Source organism: Sus scrofa, chromosome 2 (genome assembly GCF_054392235.1).
Source record: "Sus scrofa isolate SSC_HxYL_T2T_F1_AM1 chromosome 2, Sscrofa_HxYL_maternal_Yorkshire_Landrace_v2.0, whole genome shotgun sequence".
Lineage (NCBI taxonomy): Eukaryota > Metazoa > Chordata > Mammalia > Artiodactyla > Suidae > Sus > Sus scrofa.
The window spans coordinates 71,745,820-71,769,147 of NC_139384.1; the positions used below are offsets into that span (position 1 = coordinate 71,745,820).

General features: G+C 40.0%; 1 protein-coding gene across 1 annotated transcript; it reads right to left on the minus strand.

The window, feature by feature from the left end:
* Positions 1 to 21,521: 21,521 nt before the first annotated feature.
* LOC146405450 (olfactory receptor 7A10-like) lies at positions 21,522 to 22,472 on the minus strand. Its single transcript, XM_085011689.1, has one exon. The coding sequence runs from the start codon at positions 22,470 to 22,472 to the stop codon at positions 21,522 to 21,524; it is 951 nt and encodes a 316-aa protein (XP_084867815.1).
* Between the last annotated feature and the right edge of the window lie 856 nt (positions 22,473 to 23,328).

The following is a 23,328-nucleotide window of genomic DNA, read 5'->3' on the forward strand; positions in this document are numbered from 1 at the left end:
AGACCTAAATAGACAAATTTCCAAAGAAGACATACAGATGGCCAACAGACACATGAAAAAAATGCTCAACATCACTAATTATTAGAGAAATGCAAATCAAAACTACAATGAGGTACCACCTCACACCAGTCAGAATGGCCATCATTAACAAGTCAACAAATAACAAATGCTGGAGATGGTGTGGAGAAAAGGGTACCCTCCTTCACTGTTGGTAGGAATGTAAATTGGTATAACCACTATGGAAACCACTATGTGGATGTTCCTCAGAAAACTAAATCTAGAACTACCATATGATCCAGCAATCCCACTCTTGGGCATATATCGGGACAAAACTTTTATTGAAAAGATACGTGCACCCCTATGTTCATTCCAGTAGACCAGAAATGGAAACAACCTAATTGTCCATCAACAGATGAATGGATTAAGAAGATGTGGTACATATACACAATGGAATATTACTCAGGCATAAAAAGATAAACTAATGTCATTTGTAGCAACATGGATGGAATCAGAGATTTTCATGCTGAGTGAAGAAATCCAGAAAGAAAAAGACAAATACCATGTATCACTTATCTGTGGAATCCAAAACATGGCACAGACGATCCCATCTACAAAACAGAAACAGATCACAGCCGAGGAGAGCAGACTTGTGGTTCCCAGGAGTGGGGTGGATGGGCATTCTTGGGTTTTTGGATACAAACAGTTATTCTTGGAATGGATGGGCAATGGAACCCCACTGTACAGTATGGGAAATTCTGAGTGACTGGGTCACTTTGCTGAATAGCTGAAACTGAAGAAACACTGCAAATCAACCACACTTTAATAAAAAGTACATTGAGGAGTTCCCGTTGTGGCTCAGTGGTTAACGAATCCGACTGGGAACCATGAAGTTGCGGGTTCAATCCCTGGCCTTGCTCAGTGGGTTAAGGACCCAGCATTGCCGTGAGCTGTGGTGTAGGTCACAGACGTGGCTCGGATCCCGCGTTGTTGTGGCTGTGGTGTAGGCCGGCAGCTATAGCTCTGATTTGACCCCTAGCATGGGAACCTCCATATGCCACAGGAGCGGCCCTCAAAAGGCAAAAAGACAAAAAAAAAAAAAAAAAGTACATTGAACCATGAAAAAAATAAAGAAAAAGATAAAGATATACAACTTTGCAGAGAAAAAAATAATAATAATAAAGTAAAATGGTCCAGGAGCGGTGAGTTATCATCTAAGGCAAAGTGACAGTAACAGAAAGAGAAAGCTGGGGGTGGGAAGAGGCAACAGTTACTAAGGCAGTGAGCTATCACCTTTGGAATATGTCAGGGTGTAGCCCTGACCAGATTTCATCAGTTGCTCCATCGCCAGTCACCTGTTCACAGATGGTTCCAGACAGAGGAGTAGGGAGGGAGAAAGAGAAGAAAGAAAGGAAGGAAGGAAGAGAAGGAAGGAAGAAAGGCAGGCAGGAAGGCATAGATGGCAGTTACAGATAGGCTAGGTGGGTTTTAAGTTGCCAGGAGACCAGCGGAGCTCCTGCTGAGCTTCCTTCTGCTGGGAGGAGTAGGAGGGGGAAGGAAATGGTCAGCCAGGAGATGGCCTGTGGGGGAGGGGATTGTGAGGCAGCATAGTAACTCAGGTAGTTAGTGTAGGAGCATGGGCTTCGATGCATTATTTAATATGGCTATTGATTTACATTTGTGGCTTAAGGGCTCCAGGGAATATCTTCCCTACTATACTATAGAGAGTGTATCTATGCCCAGGTGGACATTAATCTCTAACCCACTCCTCAACTGATAGAAAAGGAATGAGAGGAATGGTGACTCAGTCTAAGGGAAGAGAAGGGCAAAGAATGTCTTACTGGACATTTCCACCCCGACGGTCCCTATAGGACAAGGACTGAAACAGGTAGCTGGGCAAGGTCAATAGGAGAAAAACCACATCTTTCTGGACCCCACGTTGGTAACCCTCATCTTTAAGGGATTAAAAACCCCTATAGGACAATAGAGACGGGGACTCTTCTTCCCCATTCCAGTCTGTCCTGGGAACTGTTTGCTTTCCTATAATAAAAGCTTTGCTTGCTTGCTGCCTGTGTGTTCTTGAATTTCATCCTTTGGCTCTTTGAACAAGAACTGGGATTCTGGTAACATCTTTCTGGCATCAAATGGAGATGAGCATGTGCTCAGAGAGAGAGGAATAATCCATGAGCTGGAGGGAGAAAAAGGCATTGGACTTATTTTCATTTCTGGACATTGTTGGTCACCCCTAAAAAATGCCAGAGCTTTCCGCAGCATGAGAGACTTTGCACTCTGTGTGGTGCATCCTCTCCTGCGCTGGAATGCACCACAGGTTCACATGCACTGCTCTTACTCCTGTTAGTCCAACCCCAGGGGCAGCCACCATCTGTGGCCCCAGCCGAACCGCCCCAAGTACGTGAGCTGGAGTGGATGCTCCTGCTGTTCCAGCCACGGTGGGTTGGGGAGCCCAGTGGGCGGGCCCACACCTAGGCATATCAGTGCAGGGTGGGTGGTTCCCAGGAATGTTCCCTAGTGTGCCCGCCAAGGCTCAGGCCCCAGCCGCTTGTCCCGCGGAGCTCACCTCAGCCGGCCATGGCTCAGCGAATGAAGCAGATGAGGCAGTAAGAAAATTTTTCTGTATCTCCCCTTCGCCCCCCGCCCCCGCGCGTAAAACGTCATAGTGGAAAATGTAGAGCAGATCCCTCTAGTGACAGGGGATTACTACCTTGATCCGAGTCATGGCGCCATTAATATGATAGAGTTAGTTTCCTTGGTTCCCGTCTTGCCATAGCAAAGCATTGGAAAGGCGGACGTTTTACAAATTTATTAGAGCGAAAGTGCGTTTTCAGAGAGAGAGATAGAGAGTGAACTCACGAGTACTCGTGTTAAAAAAGAGGGCCCGACTCACTCTGCAACTGTCTTTATCCCACAACGCATACCTGAGTGGAGATCCAATATCTCCTGCCCCAGCCCCCTATGCCATGCATAAGGGCTGAGTGTTGTTTGATCTTGTATGGGGCATATATGATCTTCTGATTTATCTTGGGCAGGATATCTTATTTGCATAGTGAACAGGGGTGAGTAATGGATGACATTCCTTCTCTAGTAGGGAGTGAGCAGCCCAGGCTGGTCAAGGTGGGGGGAGGGGCATTACAATGAGACATGACCAGAGGCTTTGGGGTTTGACCTTGAAGGGGAATTGAAGCCCCTAACATCTACATCCATATCCTCATAAACTTTGAATACATATACTATTCTCCATAGTAAGGGACATTTAATGTAGTTAGTCAAATAAAATTCCTAATAAGCTGACTTTAAGAAGATTAGTTAGTCATGGAGTTCCCGTTGTGGCACAGTGGAAACAAATTCAACTAGGAACCATGAGGTGGTGGGTTTGATCCCTGGCCTCGCGCAGTGGGTTAAGGATCTGGTGGCATTGGTGTAGGTCGCAGATATGTCTCAGATCCTGCGTTGCTGTGGCTGTGGTGCAGGCCAGCATCTGTAGCTCAGATTCAATCCCTAGTCTGGGAACCTCCATATGCCGCAGGTGCAGCCCTAAAAAGCCAAAAAAAAAAAAAAAAAAAAGAAGATTAGTCATGATTATTTACGTGGGACTAAGTTAATCAATGGTCTTTTAAATGTGGATGAGAGAGGCAGGAGAGTTGGAGTCAGAGAAAGATTTGAAAACATTAAGCTGCTTAGTTTAAAGATGTGGCCAAGGAATGCCGGTGGCTACTAGAAACTGGAGTGGGACAGGAAACAGATTCTTCCGTGGAGCATCCAGAAGGAACCAAGTCATGTGGATCTCATTATTTTAGCTCAGTAAAACCAATTTTAGGCTTCTGACATCTTGAAATATAACCAACGAATATATATGAATTTGCTTTAAACTGCTACTGTGGTTATTTGTTATAGCAGCAATAGGAATTCAATACAGATATTTATCCAATAAAATTTGTTTGATGAAACAATTTTAACCTCTCAATTCATTTAGTTGGCTTTCTTTGGGGGTATAGTTATTTTGTGCTGATACCCTACCTGAAGTACAAGTAGAAATTGAAGTCAATTTTTAAATGAGTGGGGCCACTGGCTAATACAGAGAAGTTCCCACTATAGAAATGTAAACGTGGTTCTGACTTTGTGGTCTTTGATGCATTGATAGGAAAATTAATTCACTATTAGCATTAAGGCCACCCATTCTACTTTAAATCATTGTTTCTTCCTTTCAACTTTCCTTGAATTTCATGTTAATGCAAATGCAGCACAGGGAACTACACCTAATCTCTTGGGATAGAACTTGATGGAAGATAGTGTGAGAAAAAGAACGTATATATACATATGACTGGGTCACTATGCTGTACAGCAGAAATTGATACTATAGTATAAATCAACTATACTTTACTCAAAAATTCTCAAATTCTCATTCTTTTCATTTCTTTACCCTCCAACTTCCTTTCAGGTTTCCAGTAAACATAAAAGATGGGATAGTAAATGCATCAGTATGTGTGTCAGTCATTTGAAAGAGAATGTATGCAAACACACACACCCATTTGTACACATATATAGCTTACACTTGAACATTTTTCCTAGGATGTAACAAAGTATTTTGCTCACATTTCAATTATTCCTCCACACATGCATCTGAAGTTCTGTTTAATATCCTATATTACATTCAGCAATGAGGAAACTGAGGCTCGGAGAGATTAAAATTTTCACAATTATACACAAAACAAAGATAAGTTTGCACTTTCTTGAATTATGCATAAACAGACAGTACATACTCAATTTTTATATGTCCTCTTCATTTCTACAAATTTTAAATTTATTTTTTGGTATTTTTCCAGTTCTTTTGTGATAAAATTGACCTCTAACATTGTGTCAACCTAAGATGTACAATGAAATGGTCTGATATACTTACACATACAAAATAATTACCACAAAAGGGTTAGTTAACATTGCCTTAAAAATTACCATTTTTCTTGTGGTAGAACATTTAAGAATTTACTCTCTAGGCAACTTTTAAGAATATAATACAGAATCATTAACTATTGTCATCATGCTCTCTTAGATCCTCAAAACATAACCATCTTGTAACAGGAAGTTTGGATCTTTTAACTAACATCTCTCCAATTCCACAGCTCCTGGCAATAACTATTCTACTATCTCAATAATTTTGGCTTTTTAAAAACAGAGTCCACATATATGTGACATAATACAGTGTTTGTTTTTCTCTGATTGACCTTTTTTTTTTAAAGGCAAATAAATTTTTATTTTTTTTTAATTTTTAAAAATTTTTTTTCCCACTGTACAGCAAGGGGGTCAGGTTATCCTTACATGTATACATTACAATTACAGTTTTTCCCCCGCCCTTTCTTCTGTTGCAACATGAGTATCTAGACATAGTTCTCAATGCTATTCAGAGGGATCTGCTTGTAAATCTATTCTAAGTTATGTCTGATAAGCCCAAGCTCCCGATCCCTCCCACTCCCTCCCTCTCCCATCAGGCAGCCACAAGTCTCTTCTCCAAGTCCATGATTTTCTTCTCTGTGGAGATGTTCATTTGTGCTGGATATTAGATTCCAGTTATAAGTGATATCATATGGTATTTGTCTTTGTCTTTCTGGCTCATTTCACTCAGTAGGAGAGTCTCTAGTTCCATCCATGTTGCTACAAATGGCATTATGTCATCCTTTTTTATGGCTGAGTAGTATTCCATTGTGTATATATACCACCTCTTCCGAATCCAATCCTCTGTCGATGGACATTTGGGTTGTTTCCATGTCCTGGCTATTGTGAATAGGGCTGCAATGAACATGCGGGTGCAAGTGTCTCTTTTAAGTAGAGCTTTGTCCGGATAGATGCCCAAGAGTGGGATTGCGGGGTCATATGGAAGTTCTATGGATAGATTTCTAAGGTATCTCCAAACTGTTCTCCATAGTGGCTGTACCAGTTTACATTCCCACCAGCAGTGCAGGAGGGTTCCCTTTTCTCCACAGCCCCTCCAGCACTTGTTATTTGTGCATTTATTAATGATGGCCATTCTGACTGGTGTGAGGTGGTATCTCATGGTAGTTTTGATTTGCATTTCTCTTATAATCAGCGATGTTGAGCATTTTTTCATGTGTTTGTTGGCCATCTGTATACCTTCTTTGGAGAGATGTCTATTCAGGTCTTTTGCCCATTTTTCCATTGATTGATTGGTTTTTTTGCTGTTGGGTTGTATAAGTTGTTTATATATTCTAGAGATTAAGCCCTTGTCAGTTGCATCATTTGAAACTATTTTCTCCCATTCTGTAAGTTGTCTTTTTGTTTTCTTTTGGGTTTCCTTTGCTGTGCAAAAGCTTTTCAGTTTGATGAGGTCCCATGGGTTTATTTTTGCTCTCGTTTCTATTGCTTTGGGAGACTGACCTGAGAAAATATTCATGATGTTGATGTCAGAGAGTGTTTTGCCTATGTTTTCTTCTAGGAGTTTGATGGTGTCCTGTCGTATATTTAAGTCTTTCAGCCATTTGGAGTTTATTTTTGTGCATGGTGTGAGGGTGTGTTCTAGTTTCATTGCTTTGCATGCAGCTGTCCAGGTTTCCCAGCAATGCTTGCTGAATAGACTTTCCTTTTCCCATTTTATGTTCTTGCCTCCCTTGTCAAAGATTAATTGACCATAGGTGTCAGGGTTTATTTCTGGATTCTCTATTCTGTTCCATTGGTCTGTCTGTCTGTTTTGATACCAGTACCACACTCTTTTGATGACTGTGGCTTTGTCGTATTTCTTGAAGTCTGGGAGAGTTATGCCTCCTGCTTGGTTTTTGTTTCTCAGGATTGCTTTGGCGATTCTGGGTCTTTTGTTGTTCCATATAAATGTTTGGATTGTTTGTTCTAGTTCTGTGAAAAATGTCATGGGTAATTTGATAGAGATTGCATTGAATCTGTAGATTGCGTTGGGTAGGATGGCCATTTTCACAATATTGATTTTTCCAATCCAGGAACATGGAATATCTTTCCATTTCTTTACATCTTCTTTGATTTCTTTGATTAAGGTTTTATACTTCTCGGCATATAGGTCCTTTACCTCTTAGGTCAGGTGTATTCCGAGGTATTTGATTTTGTGTGGTACAATTGTAAAAGGTATCGTGTTTTTCTCTTTTTTTTTTTTTTTTTTTTGTCTTTTGTCTTTTGTTGTTGTTGCTATTTCTTGGGCCGCTCCCGCGGCACATGGAGGTTCCCAGGCCAGGGGTTGAATCGGAGCTGTAGCCACCGGCCTACGCCAGAGACACAGCAACGCTGGATCCGAGCCGCGTCTGCAACCTACACCACAGCTCACGGCAACGCCGGATCATTAACCCACTGAGCAAGGGCAGGGACCGAACCCGCAACTTCATGGTTCCTAGTCGGATTCGTTAACCACAGCGCCACGACGGGAACTCCGTATCGTGTTTTTGTATTCCTTTTCTAATGTTTCATTGCTGGTATACAGAAATGCAACTGACTTCTGAATGTTAATCTTATATCCTGCCACTTTGCTGAATTTATGAATCAGTTCAAGTAGTTTTGGGGTTGAGTCCTTAGGGTTTTCTAGGTATAGAATCATGTCATCTGCATACAGTGACAGTTTGATCTCTTCTCTTCCTATATGGATGCCTTTGATTTCTTTTGTTTGTCTAATTGCTGTGGCTAAGACTTCCAAAACGATGTTGAAGAGCAGTGGTGAGAGTGGGCATCCCTGTCTTGTTCCAGATTTGAGGGAGAAGGCTTTCAGTTTTTCCCCATTGAGGATTATATTTGCTGTGGGTTTATCATAAATGGCTTTGATTATGTTCAGGAATGTTCCCTCTATACCCACTTTGGCGAGGGTCTTGATCATGAATGGATGTTGAACTTTGTCAAATGCTTTTTCTGCATCTATTGAGATGATCATATGATTTTTGACTTTTTTTTTGTTAATGTGGTGTATGATGCTGATTGATTTGCGTATGTTGAACCATCCTTGTGAACCTGGGATGAACCCAACCTGGTCATGGTGTATAATTTTTTTGGTATGTTGTTGGATTCAGTTGGCTAAGATTTTGTTGAGAATTTTTGCATCTATATTCATCAATGATATTGGCCAATAGTTTTCTTTTTTGGTAGTATCTCTGCCTGATTTTGGAATGAGGGTGATGGTGGCCTCATAGAGTGTCTTTGGGAGTATTCCTTCCTCTTCAACCTTTTGAAAGAGTTTAAGGAGGATGGGCACCAATTCCTCTTTGTATGTTTGATAGAATTCACCTGTGAAGCCATCTGGTCCTGGACTTTTATTTGTAGGGAGTGATTTTATGACCTCTTCAATTTCATTTCTAGTGATCGGTCTGTTCAGTTGGTTTGTTTCTACTTGATTCAGTTTTGGCAGGCTGTAAGATTCTAGAAAATTGTCCATTTCTTCCAGATTGTCAAACTTGTTGCCGTATAGTTGTTCATAGTATTCTCTTATGGTTTTTTGTATTTCTGCTGTATCCGCTGTGATTTCTCCTTTTTCATTTCTAATTTTGGTGATTTGGGTTCTTTCTCTCCTCTTTTTAGTGAGTCTGGCCAGGGGTTTGTCAATTTTGTTGACCTTTTCAAAGAACCAGCTCTTGGTTTTATTAATTTTCTCTATTGTTTTTTGAGTCTCTATTTTATTGATTTCTTCTTTGATCTTTATCATTTCCTTCCTTCTGCTGACTTTAGGACTTTTTTGTTCTTCTTTTTCTAATTCGTTTAGGTGGAGGGTTAAGTTGTCAATTTGGGATCTTTCTTCTTTTTTGAGAAAGGCCTGGATGGCTATAAATTTCCCTCTGAGCACTGCTTTCACAGCATCCCATAGATTTTGAGAGGTTGTGTCTTCATTATCATTTGTTTCAAGGTAGTTTTTAATTTCCTTCTTGATTTCCTCATTGACCCATTGGTTTTTTAGTAGCATGTTGTTTAGTCTCCATGGAGTAGGTTTTTTCTCTTTGCTTTTCCCATGGTTGATTTCTAATTTCATGGCATTGTGGTCAGAGAAGATACTTGAGATAATTTCTATGCTCCTAAATCTGTTGAGGTTCGCTTTGTGTCCCAATATGTGGTCGATTCTTGAGAATGTTCCATGAGCATTTGAGAAGAATGTGTATTCTGCTTTTTTTGGATGTAGTGTCCTGAAGATATCAATTAAGTCTACCTTTTCTATGGTTTCCTTTAGGATCTCTGTTGCTTTATTGGTTTTCTGTCTAGAGGATCTGTCCATTGATGTGAGGGGGGCATTAAGGTCTCCTACCATGATTGTATTCTCATCAATATCTCCCTTTATGTCTGTTAATATTTGTTGTATGTATCTGGGTGCTCCTATATTTGGGGCATATATGTTGATGACAGTAACATCCTCTCCTTGGATGGATCCCTTAATCATTAAGTAGTGTCCTTCTTTGTCTTTCTTTATGTCTTTTGTTTTAAAGTCTATTTTGTCTGATATGAGCGTTGCGACTCCGGCTTTTCTGTCATGTCTATTGGCGTGAAATATTTTTCCCCACCCTTTCACTTTCAATCTATATGTATCTTTTGTCCTAAGGTGAGTTTCTTGTAGGCAGCATATTGAAGGGTTTTGCCTTTTTATCCACTCAGCCACTCTGTGTCTTTTGATTGGGGTTCAGTCCATTGACATTTAAGGTGATAATTGAGAGATGATTATTTATTGCCATTTGCACCTCGTGTTCCAGTTGATTCTATGCTTCTCCATTCTCCCTTCCTTTTTTTTTTTTGGTTGGATGGTCTTCTGTTATTATCTGCTTGAGTGTTTTTTTTTTTCATTTTTTGCAAATGCAATATTTGGTTTTGGCTTGTGGTTGCCCTGTTTTTTAAATGTGCTAACCCCTTCCCGTAATTGTGTGTTTTAGCCTGATGGTCCTGTAAGTTCAAACACTTCATTACTATATTAAAATTAAGGAGAGAGACATACATACAAACAAAAAGGGTTATTTACCTCCTAACATCCCTTGCCCACATTTTATGATTTTGATGACTCTTTTTTATTTTTTTCTTTTTAATTTTATTTTGTTTGAAGCATGTTCATGATTAAATCTGTATGCTGGCTTATTTGAGTGACTGCTCTCTGATTGCGGTTTCCTCAGTCCTAGTTCTTCCTCTTCTTCTTCTTCTTCTTTTTTTTTCTTTTCTTTTTTCTTCCCTTTCCTTCCTTTCTTTTTGGTTTAGAGAAGCCCTTTCAATATTTCCTTTAACCTGGGTTTTGTGTTGCTGTATTCTTTAAGTTTTTGTTTGTTGGGAAAATTTTTTATTTCCCCTTCTATTTTAAATGATATTCTTGCTGGATAGAGTATTCTAGGTTGCATATTTTTTCCTTTGAGCACTTTAAATATCTCTTGCCATTCCCTCCTGGCCTGTAGTGTTTCTGTAGAGAAATCAGCTGATATTCTTATGGGGGTTCCCTTGTAGGTAACATTCTGTTTTTCTCTTGCTGCCTTGAGGATCCTCTCTTTATCACTAACTTTTGCCATTTTTATTATGATGTGTCTTGGTGTGGGTCTGTTTGGGTTCAGTTTGTTTGGGGCCCTCTGTGCTTCTTGTATCTTGAATCCAGTATCCTTTAGATTTGGGAAGTTTCCAGCGATAATTTCTTCAAATATATTTTCCATTCCCTTATCTTTTTCTACTCCTTCTGGAATTCCTATTATGCGTAGATTGGCCCGCTTTATATTATCCCATAGGTCTCTTATATTGCTTTCCAGTTTTTTGATTTGGTTTTCTGTCTGTTGACCGGATTGAGTGATTTCCATTATTCTATCTTCCATATCACTGATTCGTTCTTCTGCATTATTCATTCTGGTTTTTACTGCCCCTAGTTCAGTTTGCATCTCTGCAAATGAATGTTCTAGTTTTTCTTGGCTCCTCCTTATATTTTCTAGTTCCTTTCTGAGGGTATCTGCATTACTGTTCATATCTTCTCTGAATTCCTTCAGTATTTTCACTATTTCTCTTTTGAACTCCAGGTCTGTCAGAGTGCAGAGGTCTGTTTCATTGTTGACTGTTTTAGGTGAGTTCTCCTGTTGGTTTGACTGGGGGTGGTTTCTCAGCTTCTTCATCTTGCTTGTTGTTTTCTTTCTCCTGAGGGAGTTGTACTCTCCGTGATCGGGTAGTGTTTGCCTTGTCACTGCCGTGGAATATTTCCTGAGGGCTGGCGTTGTTGGTCAATCTCTTTTGAGGCAGTGTGGCTTTTCTGGAGTGTTGATGGGGCTAACAGTGTTTCTTTGAAGCAAAGGAGGACTTCCTGAGGGCAGACAGGACTGGGAGGTCCACACCACGATGGTAGCAGATTTCACTGGGTCATGCAGAGCTTGCTCTGGTGTTTTTAGGCTGTGGGGTTCTTGCAGGGAGTTGGCGGTGTTGGGCAGCTGCTCTTCAGGGGTGCATCACTCCCTGGGGGCTGGAGCAGCTATCTGGGTCACTGAGAACCTAAGAAGCTGAAGGACAGCCTGAGAATGTAGGCGGATCTTTTCACAGTCTGGCCGAGCTTGTTGCAGCTTTTCTGGTCTGCAGGGGCTCTTCCAGGGGGCTGGTGGTGCTGAGCAGGTATTCCGCGGGAGTGGGGCACCCCCTGGGAGCTTGGACAGGTAGCAGGGCCCTTGGAGACCCAAGAGGCTCCTCCCCAGGGCAGCCCGACTCAGAAAGACCATCTGAGATCTTTTCCCGACTCGGCCAGGCTTGTTGCAGCTTTTCTGGGCTGCAGGGGGTCCTGCCTGGAGCTGGCAGTCCTATGCAGCTGGTCCACTAGGTCTCAGCACCCCCTGGGGGCTTGGGCGGGTAGCAAGGCCCTTGGAGACCCAAGAGGCTCCTCCCTGGGGCAGCCCGTCTCAGAAAAACCGTCAGAGAATTAGGCCGATCTATTCACGGCCTGGCTAGGCTTGTTCTAGCTTTTCTGGGCTGCAGGCCTTTTCTAGGGGGCTGGTGGTGTTTGGTGCTGCTCTGTGGAAGTGTAGCCCCTCCAAAGGGCAAGCAGGCCTATGCAGGGACAGCCCCTGCGGTGGTAGGCTTCAGGCAATTGTTGAGGCCAGCCCTCCTGGATGGCAGGCAGCCCCAGGTCCGGTGAGAGCATAGGGGGTGGTGGGGGTGGGGGGAGGGGATGCACTGGGAAGCACAGCTTTCTGCTAGCTAGCGGGCCTGTAAGCTTGCTGTGGTGTGGGGGGTATTCTAGGGGACCCACCCCTTCTTCTCTCCCCTCCCCAGCACGGGCGCAGGCCAGGCTCTTCTCCCAGCTTCCCTCTGAGGCGGCTTTCCACTTCCCCATCCCTAGAGTGTTGTTCCCTTCCTCTGCGACAGCTTTGTTTTCTAGTCTCCCAGGCAGTCTCTGCCCCGTCAAATGGTTTAGAGACCTCCCAAGCAGTTTCCGCTCTGCCCTGCCCCCCTAGCCCGGGGACTAATCTCTGGAGCCGAGGTCTCGGTGCCCAGCCCCCCCCAGATGTCCCCCGGCCCTTTCTCAGGGATTAACCTTTGGAGGTGAGGTCTCGGTGCCCAGCCCCCACCCAGGCGTCCCCCGGCCCTTTCTCGGGGACTAACCTTCCGAGGCGAGGTCTCGGTGCCCAGCCCCCACCCAGGCGTCCCCCGGCCCTTTCTCGGGGACTAACCTTCCGAGGCGAGGTCTCGGTGCCCAGCCCCCACCCAGGCGTCCCCCGGCCCTTTCTCGGGGACTAACCTTCGGAGGTGAGGTCTCGGTGCCCAGCCCCCACCCAGGCGTCTCAATTTTTGGTGACTGTGCCCGTAGTTCAGATGGTCCGTTGGGTTCTTGATCGGCTTTTCCATACTCCAACTTACTGCTACACTCTTCTCTGCATCTGGGGATTCCTCCGGTTCACTTGATCTTTCCCCCGGTAGGTGACTTTCCAGGGTGTGGGATCCCTTTCTCCTCCGCAGTTACCTTTCTCCTCCGCAGTTCCCTTTCGGGAGCGCCCGTCCTGCTCGGATTCACCTTCTCTCACTCTCCTCTTTTCTCCCGTTCTGCCCAATAATGTCACGAACTTCTTGCCGTTATTGGAGTTTAGGTTCCTCTGCCAGCGATTGGTTGCTGTTCTGTGCGAGTCATTTATTCTGTAGATGTGCTTTTTTTTGTTGTGTTTGTGGGAGAGGGCGAGCGTGTCCCCCTACTCCTCCGCCATCCTGTCCTCCCTCCTGATTGACCTTTTTAACTTAGCATAATGCCCTCAAGCTCCATCCATGTTGTTGCAAATGGCAAAATTTCCTTCTTTTATTATGGATGAATAGTATTCCATTATATCTATATCTATACATACACTAACTGTTTTTTATCTATTCATCTGTTGATAGATGCTTATGATGCTTCCATATTTTGGCAGTGTAAATAGTGTTGCTATGAACACTGAAGTGCATGTATCTTCCCCAATTAGTGTTTTCATTTTTTCCCAAATATATCCCCAAAAGTGGAATTGCTGGCCTATATGGTAATTCTGTTTTCAGTTTTTTTTAGGAACCTCCCTACTATTTCCATAGTGGCTGCATCAGTTTACATTCCCACAATGTCCAAGTGTTCCTTTTTCCCCACATTCTCACCAATATTTGTTATTTGTGTTCTTTTTGATGATAGCCATTCTGACAGGTGTGAAATGATATCTCATTGAGCTTTAAATTTGTATTTCTCTGATGATTACTCTTGAGCTTCTTTCATGTGTTATTGTCCATCTGTATGTCTTCTTTAGAAAGATGTCTATTTAGATCTTCTGCTCATTTTTTAATTGTTTTTTTGAATGTTGAGTTGTATGAGTTGTTTATGTATTTCATTAATATTAACACCTATTGGTCATATATCCTTTGCAAATATTTTCGACCTCATTCAGTAGGTTCTCTTTTTGTTTTGTTACATTCCCTTTTCTGTGCAAAATCTTTTAAGTTTAATTATGTCCCAATTGTCTATTTTTTTGCTTTTCTTTCCTTTGGTTTAGGGGGAAGATCCCCCAAAAATATTGCTATGATTTTCATAAAAGAGTGTTCTGCTTATGTTTTCTTCTATGAGTTTTATGATTTTTGGTATTACATTAAGGTCTTTAATCTCTTTTGAGTTTATTTTTGTATATAGTTTTAGAGAATGTTCTAATTTCATTCTTTTACATGTAGTAGTCAAATTTCCACAGCACCACTTACTGAAAAGATTGTTTCATCCACATTACATATTTTTGCTTCTTTGTCATAAATTAATTGACCTTAAGCACATGGGTTTATTGCTGGGCTATCTATTCTTTTCCATTGATCTTTATGTCTGCCCTTGTGCCAGTAAAACTCTCTCATGTTTATTGTGGCTTTGTAATATAGTGTGAAGTCAGGGAGTGTGATTCCTCTAGATTTGTTCTTCTTTCTCAAGATTGACTTTCCTTTTTTTTTTTGTCATTTTTTAGGGTGATTTTTATGGTCACACCATGGCATAAGGAGGTTTTCAGGCTAGAGGTTGAATCAGCTGTAGCTGCCAGCATATGAAGCAGCCACAGTAATGCAGAATCTGAGCCTCATCTGTGACCTACACCACAGGTTCCCTGGCTAGGGGTCAAATCAGAGCTATAGCTGCCAGCCTAAGCCACAGCTCACGGCAATGCCAGATCCTTAACCCACTGAGTGAGGCCAGAGATTGAACCTGTATCCTCATGGATACTAGTCATGGATACTTGTTTCTGCTGAGCCACATTGTGAACTCCAAGATTAGCTTTCTATTTGGTGTCCTTTTTATTTCCATACAAATTTTAAAACTATTTGTTTTAGTTCTGTGAAAAATATCAGTAGTATTTTGATAGGAATTGCATTAAACTAGTAGATTGTCTTGCAAAGTATTGTCATTTCAATAGTTAATCCATCAACATAGCATGTCTTTCTACCTGTGTCACCATCAATTTCTTTCATCAATGCCCTGTAATTTTCTGAGTAAAGGTCTTTTATCTACGTTAGTGGGATTAGTCTAGGTATTTTATTCTTTATGATGAGGTAGTAAATGGGATTGTTTCCTTAATTTCTCTTTCTGGTAGTTCATTATAAGAATATAAACAAAAAGGAAAATCCCACTAGGAAAGACAAATATACAGTCTGTATTGAAGATCAATTAAATGAATCTCTACATAGAATAAAATATAAAAATTGTTGGAGTTCCTGTTTTGGTTCATCAGGTTAAGAACCTGACATAATTTCTGTGAGGATGCAAGTTCAATCCTTGGTCTTGCTCAGTGGGCTAAGGATCTGGCATTGCTGTAAGCTGTGGTGTAAATCACAGATTTGGCTTGGATATGGCATTGCTGTGGCTGTGGCATAGGTCAGCAGCTGCAACTATGATTTGACTTCTAGTCCAGGAACTTCCATATGCCACAGGTGTGGCCTTAAAAACACAAAAAATTGTGAAAGCAACTACAACTATACTACTTGGTAAGAGACATCAAAGCCACAAAATGTGGTGAAGGGAAGTAAAAAATATAGATCTATTAGAATATGTTTGAGGTTAAATCACTACCAGTTTAAAAGAAGTAGATGTAATTAATGATTCAACATATAGGAACACCATGGTAACTACAAGTAAAAAACCTCCAATAGATACACAAAACCCAAAAAGAATGTAACAAAAGCAACATATCAATGAAAATCATCCACCCATAATGGAATAAGAAAAAAGAAAAAAAGAAGTAAGGAACACATTAAAAACTACAAAACAACCAGAAAACAAGTACTATAATAGCATCAGGAACAGACATATAGCTGACTTGATGAAAAAACAAGACCTTTCAATGTGCTGCCTACAAAGCACTCACTTTAGGGCTAAAATTCCAAAGATCCTGAAAGTGTGGGGATGGAAAATGATATTTTATGGAGAAGGAACTGGTGAGACAGTGAGGGTAGCAAAACTCATATCAGACAAAACAGACTTTAAAATAAAGGCTATAACAAAAACAAAAGAAAGCTTATATATAGAGAGATAGTAGATAGATAGATAATCTTACCAAAATAAGAAGAATGAGTTCCTGTCATGGCTCAGTGGTTAATGAACATGACTAGTATCCATGAGGATGTAGTTTGGATCCTGGCCTCGCTCAGTGGGTTACGGATCTGGCATTGCCGTGAGCTGTGGCTTAGGCTGGCAGCTACAGCTCTGATTTGACCCCTAGCCTGGGAACCTCCATATGCCATGGGTATGGTCCTAAAAAGACAAAAAACACAACAAAACAAAACAACAAACTAAAAACAAGAAGAAGGTGTTACACACACACTATTATATATATATATGCACTCAATAGAGGAGTATGTAAATATATAAAGTAAATACTCATAGACATTAAAAAAGAAATTTTCAATAATACAATGATAGGGGACTTTAACATTTAACTTACATCCATGGGCAGATTACTGAAATAGAAAATCAATAAGGCAACTGTTGTCTTAAATGGCACAACAGACCTGCTGAACTTGGTGTATATAAACAAGACATTACTTCCAAAATCTGCATAATATACATTCTTTTCAAGAGCAAATGGAATCTTTTCCAGGATAGATCACATGCTAGTCCACAAAACAAGCCTCAATGAATTTGAGATGACAGAAATTATATCAAGCATTTTTTTCTATGAGCACAACATTATGAAACTAGAAAACAGCTACAGAAAGAGCAACGTGAAAAGAATAAACATGTGGGACCTAAATATCATGCTCCTAAAAAACTAATATGTCAATGAGGAAATCCTAAAGAAAATCAGAAAATACCTTGAGAAAAATTAAAGTGGAAACACAAACTCCAAAATCCACAGGATACACAAAAACATTTCTGAGAGGAAAGATTATAGTGATATAAGATTGTCTCAAGAAATAAGTAAAACTCAAAAAAAAAAAAGAAATAAGTAAAACTCAAATTAACAATCTAACCTATTGAATATAAGAAATAGATGAAGGAGAAACAAAGCCCACTGTCAGCTAAAGGAAGAAAATAATAAAGATCAGAGAGGAGATAAATACAATAATGATTTAAAAATAATAGAAAAGATGAAGGAAACCAAGTGCTGGTTTTTTATAAAAGATAAACAAAGTACATAAATCTTCAACCAGACTCACCAAGAAAAATAGAAAGAGGATCCAAATAAACCAAAGGAGAAATGAAAGAGGAGAAATAACAACATTACAGATACAAAAAAATCATTAGACAATACAGGGAACATATGTCAAAAAATTGGACAAACTAGAAAAAATGGACACATTTCTAGACACATGCAACTTGCCAAGACTGAATAAAGAAGAAATAGACAGTGGAATTGAATTTGTAGTAAAAAAATCAGAGCATCTCTGTTTACAGCAGCACTATTTATAGTAGCCAAGATGTGGAAACAACCTAAATGTCTATTGACAGATGAATGGATGAAGAAGATGTGATTCATATACGCAATGGAATATTACTCAGCCATAAAAAGAACCAAATAATGCCATTCACAGCAACATCGATGTAAGTGAAGATTCTCATACTAAGTGAAATAAGTCAGAAAGAGAAAGATAAATACCATATTATACCGCTTATAGGTGGAATCTAAAATATGCCACAAATGAACCTACCCATAAAACAGAAATAGACTTACCAACATAGAAAACAGACTGTGGTTGCCAAGGGGGAGAGGTAGAGAGGGATGGACTGGGAGTTTGAGGTTAGTAGATGCAAACTATATTACATTTAGAAAGGATAAGCAATGAGGTCATACTATACAGCACAGGGAACTATATCTAATCACTTGGGATAGAACATGATGGAAGATAACATGAGAAAAAGTACATATACATATATATGACTGGGACTCTTTGCTGTACAGCAGAAATTGGCACAACATTGTAAATCAACTATATTTTAATAAAAAAATTTTAAAAAAGGACAAAAAAATCACAGCAAACGAAAATTCAGAATCAGATTCCTTGACAGGGAGTTCTGCAAAACACATAAAGAATCTTTCTATCCTTCTCAAACAATTCCAAAAATTTGAAGAGGAGGAACACTCCCAAATTAATTTCTGTGAGGCCATTACTCTGATACCAGAACCAATGAAATTATGGAAAAGTTACAAATCAATAACTTTGATGAATATATATGCACAAATCCTCAACAAAATATTAGTAAGCCAACTCCAACAATATATAAAAAGGATCATACCCTATAAACAAATAGGATTTATTCTGCCATCACAGGATGGTTCAACATTCACAAATTAATCAGTGTGATACATCACAATAACAAAAGGAAAGCACAGCAAAGGAAACCATAAACAAAATGAAAAGACAACCCACAGAATGGGAGAAAATACTTGCAAATGAAGCCACCAAAACTGGATTCATATCCAAAATATACAACTAACTCATGCAGCTCAATATCAGAAAGTGAATAACCCAATCAAAAATAGATAATATCTAAATATACATTTCTCCAAAGAAGACAGACAGATGACCAAAAAGCACATGAAAATATGCTTAACATCAATAATTATTAGAGAAATGTAAATCAAAACTACAATGAAATATCACCCCACACCAGTGAGAATTACCATTATGAAAATGTTTAAAAGCAATAAAGGCTGGAGAGGGTGTAGAGAAAAGGAAATCCTCCTATACTATTGATTGGAATGTAAGCTGGTGCAAGCACTATGGAAAAGTGTATGGAGATACATCAAAAAACTAAATATAGAACTACTGTATGATCCAGCAATCCCACTCCCAGGCATATATCCAGGGAAAACCATAATTTGAAAAAATATATGAACCCCAATGGTCTTTGCAGCCACTATTTACATTAGCCAAGACATGGAAACAACCTAAATGGCCATCAACAGAGGAATGGACAAAGAAAATGCGGTATATGTGTACAATAGAATAGTTTTAGAACATAAAAATGAATGGAATAATGTCCTTTGCAACAACATGGATGGACCTAGACATTATCACACTAGTTGGAGTAACTCAGACAGAGAAAGACAAATATGTGAGATCATTAATACCTGGCACCTAATAAAAATGATACAAAGAGATCTTATTTACCAAACAGAAACAGACTCAAAGATTTCAAAACCAAACTTACAGTTACCAAAGGTGAAACATTAGGGGGAGGGTTGGATTGGCAGGTTGGAATTGTATACACGTGTTTTTCAATGTTTCAGTGAAGCACATCTATGAGGAAGTAGAGTCAGTTTCCTGTTCCATCTGGGCTGGATGTGGGATTTTGAAATTTGCTTTGGCCCATGGAATATGGTAAAAATGATGAGGTATCTTAAGGGGACTTGATGCATTTCTTCTGATCTCTTCTGGAACTCTGCTGGAGAAATGTGAACCAATCCAAGTGGGCCACCTGGAGGATGAGAGGACACATGGAGCAGAGCCTGAATGTCCCAGCAAAGGCCATGACATGTCAGCCTACAGATAGCTGAGCCCTCAGTATGTTAGAATTCTCACCCAATATCAAGATCTCTCCTGCTTACCTACAGGTGAATAAAGGCACATGAGGATCTCAGCAGAGATCAGAACAATTCGACAGCGTATAATTCGATTTATAATAAAGGCATAATATTACATTACATCATTTATTTTGGGGATGGCCTGTAATGCAGCAATAGCTTACTGATTCAGCAATAAGAATAAAGAAATTCAAAGGCAATTACGATAATATCCTCTTTCTTATTTTTGGCATCTGTTTTGATACTTGAGACAACATTCATAATCATTTGTTTTTTCAAGTTTATTTCAAAAATTTATTTTAAAATGTAACTTGAGACAACATTCATAGTCATTTGTTTTTTCAAGTTTATTTCAAGAATTTATTTTAATATGTAAGCCCATTGACGTTCCCTACCAGATAACCAGGATAGTTTATAAGAAACTGTATGTTAGTTGAGAAAAATTGGTGAATATGAATCACATATTGGGGAAAAATTAAATGCCCTTGTGTGTCACCCTTTGATCATAACCAATAAGAGAGTCCTGGTCATAAAGAACAGATATTATGGATGATATTTTATTTTTAAATTTTTTTATTAAGGTATGATTGATTTACAGTGTTCCTTCAATTTCAGCTGTGCAGCTATATACATTCTTTTTTTTTTTTCATACTATCTTCCATCATGTTCTAACTCAAGAGATTGGGCATAGCTCCCTGTTCTGTATAGTATGACCTCATTGCTTATCCATTTTATTTTATTTTTTTGTTATTATTTTTTATCATCTTTTCTAGGGCCGCTCCCATGGTGTATGGAGGTTCCCAGGCTAGGGGTCTAATCAGAGCTGTAGCCGCTGGCCTAAACCAGAGCCACAGCAACACAGGATCCGAGTCATGTCTGTGACCTACACCACAGCTCAAGGCAACGCCTGATCCTTAACCCACTGAGGAAGGCCAGGGATCAAACCCGCAACCTCATGGTTCCTAGTTGGATTCATTAACCACTGAGCCATGGTAGGAGCTCCCTGCTTATTCATTTTCAATGCAATATTTTTTCATCTACCAACTTCAAAGTCCCTGACCATCCCACTGCCGCCCACCACCACCCCTGACAACCAATTCAAGGCTCCTTTTATTATTGTAACAAATGTTAGGAAAGAGGGAGATATGTCATTTAGAGCAACGGAAGGATTCACAAAGTCAGCAGCACTGGAAGTTTTCAAGCAGAAACAGGAAGATAATCCAGTAAAAACCACTAAAATAAGTCATCAACTCCTTCACTCCAAAGTATAAACCCCTTTTTACATGAACATTGATATCCATAATTAAAGGAGATATACAGCATGAAAAAGAAATGTTTTGCACATTAATTCTAAATGTGCTTTAGAAATTTGTTACATTATATTTAAGACATATTATGTCAAACTGTGTATTTACATTTGTGTTACTTTGCAGACTCCACATGGTGACATGTATTACATAATCTATTTTTGCCAGTGACCATGGCATGAATTGTGGATACAGATCTGCACAATAGGAAGAATAACTTTCAATGACACATTACAAAATATACCCTATGTTAAAGTCCAGATGTCATCAAGAGCAGTTAATGTAGTGATAAACAAAGGAATTATAAAACAACTTGAAATTCTGTGGTCTGAGATTTTCCTTATAATTAACATATAAACAGTCATGGGTGCCTAGAGTAGTTTGTTCCAGAGAAGCACAACAACTCATGACTATTCTTGTAATAAAACAGAACAAAAAATAATGGTATTATATATTTTATTTAAGAATAAGATTCTCAAGAAATCCATCAAGTCCTATGAAAAAAATAGCATTTCTCAAATTTTCAGATTGAAGAAAGAATAAATTTGAGAGTGTGGGAAAACCATGAAATGGGAAAAAACACTCGATTATGAGCGAGATCACAGGAGAATCAAGTGAGTGACGTAATTGTACAGAGAGTTGGGAGTCAAGGAAATGAAAATTCCAGGCAATAAATAGAAGGAGCAAGTTCTATTTCCACAATGTGATAAAAAAATTGTAGCTTTCTGGCTTCGTGGCTTTGAACCCTTCAGCCATGTGTCCTTCCTCAGCCAAAGGCAAGTGGCCCTTTTATAGCTATGGTTCCAAAGAATGCTTTCAGAGCCCTGTGTATGTTTTTGTTCCTCAGACTGTAGATGAAGGGGTTCATCATGGGTGTGACCACAGTGTACATCACCGAGGCAATTACACCTGAGTGTGAACCTTGGGTGTCTTCAGAGCTAAGGTACACTCCTATGCTTGTGCAATAAAACAAGGAGACAACTGAGAGATGAGACACACAGGTAGAAAATGCCTTATACTTCCCCTGAGCAGATGTGATTCTACGTATAGAGGAAACTATCTTAGAGTAGGAGTAAAGGATACCAGCGAGGGGACCACCAGCTAGCAGCCCAACTGCAAAATACATCACCACGTCATTAAGAAAAGTGTCAGAACAGGCCAGTCTGACCACCTGATTGAGTTCACAGAAATAGTGAGGGATTTTCACTTTGTTATAGGAGAGCTTCAACACCATTAAGGTTTGTAACAAAGAAGTCAGGACACTGATGACCCAGCTAGCCAGCACCAGTAGTCCACAGAGTTGGGGGTTCATGATGACCCTGTAGTGCAGGGGGTGGCAGATGGCCACAAATCGGTCATAGGCCATCACAGTCAGGAGGAAGTCATCCAGCCCTACAAACAGTATGAAAAAATACAACTGTGTGATGCAGCCTGCATAGGTTATGACATTGTTTTCTGTCTGTGTATTCGCCAGCATCTTTGGGATGGTGGTGGAGGTGAAACAGATGTCCACAAAGGACAGGTTGGAGAGGAAGAAGTACATGGGTGTGTGGAGGTGGGAGTCTGAGCTGACAGCCAGGATGATGAGCAGGTTTCCAAACACAGTGATCAGGTACATGGAGAGGAAAATCCCAAAGATGAAGGGCTGCAGTTCTGGTTTTTCTGAAAATCCCAGAAGAAGAAACTCTGAAACACCTGTCATGTTTCTTAGTGTCATGAGGTGCAGGTGACTACTAGGAAAGGAGAAAAAAGCATAAGTAATTTTCATGCAAATCAACATTAATTACATTAATGAAATACTACCTTTTATTTTTGCTGTTAGGACCTTAATGTCAATATTGTATTCTTGGATTTGATAATGAGTATATTGTTTTGGAAATCAAAATCTTCTAAAATCCAATTGAGGAGTATTAATATAGGAAATATCTATCTATCTATCTATCTTGTCATATGGTGACAGGTATTATGAAGAAAATATAAGGCAATGTATAAGAAAGAGTAAAGGGGCACTGGTATTTTTTTTTTTTATGGTTGTTCAGGCAGATGTGCAGATAAATAACATTTGAACAGAGACCTCAAGGAAGAGAGAGCAGGGCCATGAATATTAGGAGATATGTATGCCAGGCAGGAAAAACGGCCAGTGGTAAAACCCTAGAGAGGTATTTGTTTAAGATGTTTAAATTTAAATCAAGGGAGCCAAGGAGTTCCCGTCATGGCTCAGTGGTTAATGAATCTGACTAGAAACCATGAGGCTGCAGTTTTGATCCCTGGCCTTGCTCAATGGGTTAAGGATCTGGCATTGAGTGATCTGTGGTGTAGGTCACAGATGAGGCTCGGATCCCACATTGCTGTGGCTCTGGCATAGGTCTGAGGCTACAGTTCCGATTAGACCCCTAGCCTGGGAACATCCATATGCCACAAGGGCGGCCCTAGAAAAGATGAAAACAAACAAACAAACAAAAAAACTGAAGGCACAGCACAATGAAAGAAATATGTGTATGATACAATGTCCTCAGATAACTAATAGAAAGTTACTCAGTGGAAAAGTTGAAACTGTCACAGTGTGTGTAAGT

Coding starts and splice junctions, on each gene's coding strand:
- LOC146405450 (XM_085011689.1), bottom strand. CDS start 22,472: ATGACACTAAGAAACATGACAGGTGTTTCAGAGTTTCTTCTTCTGGGA.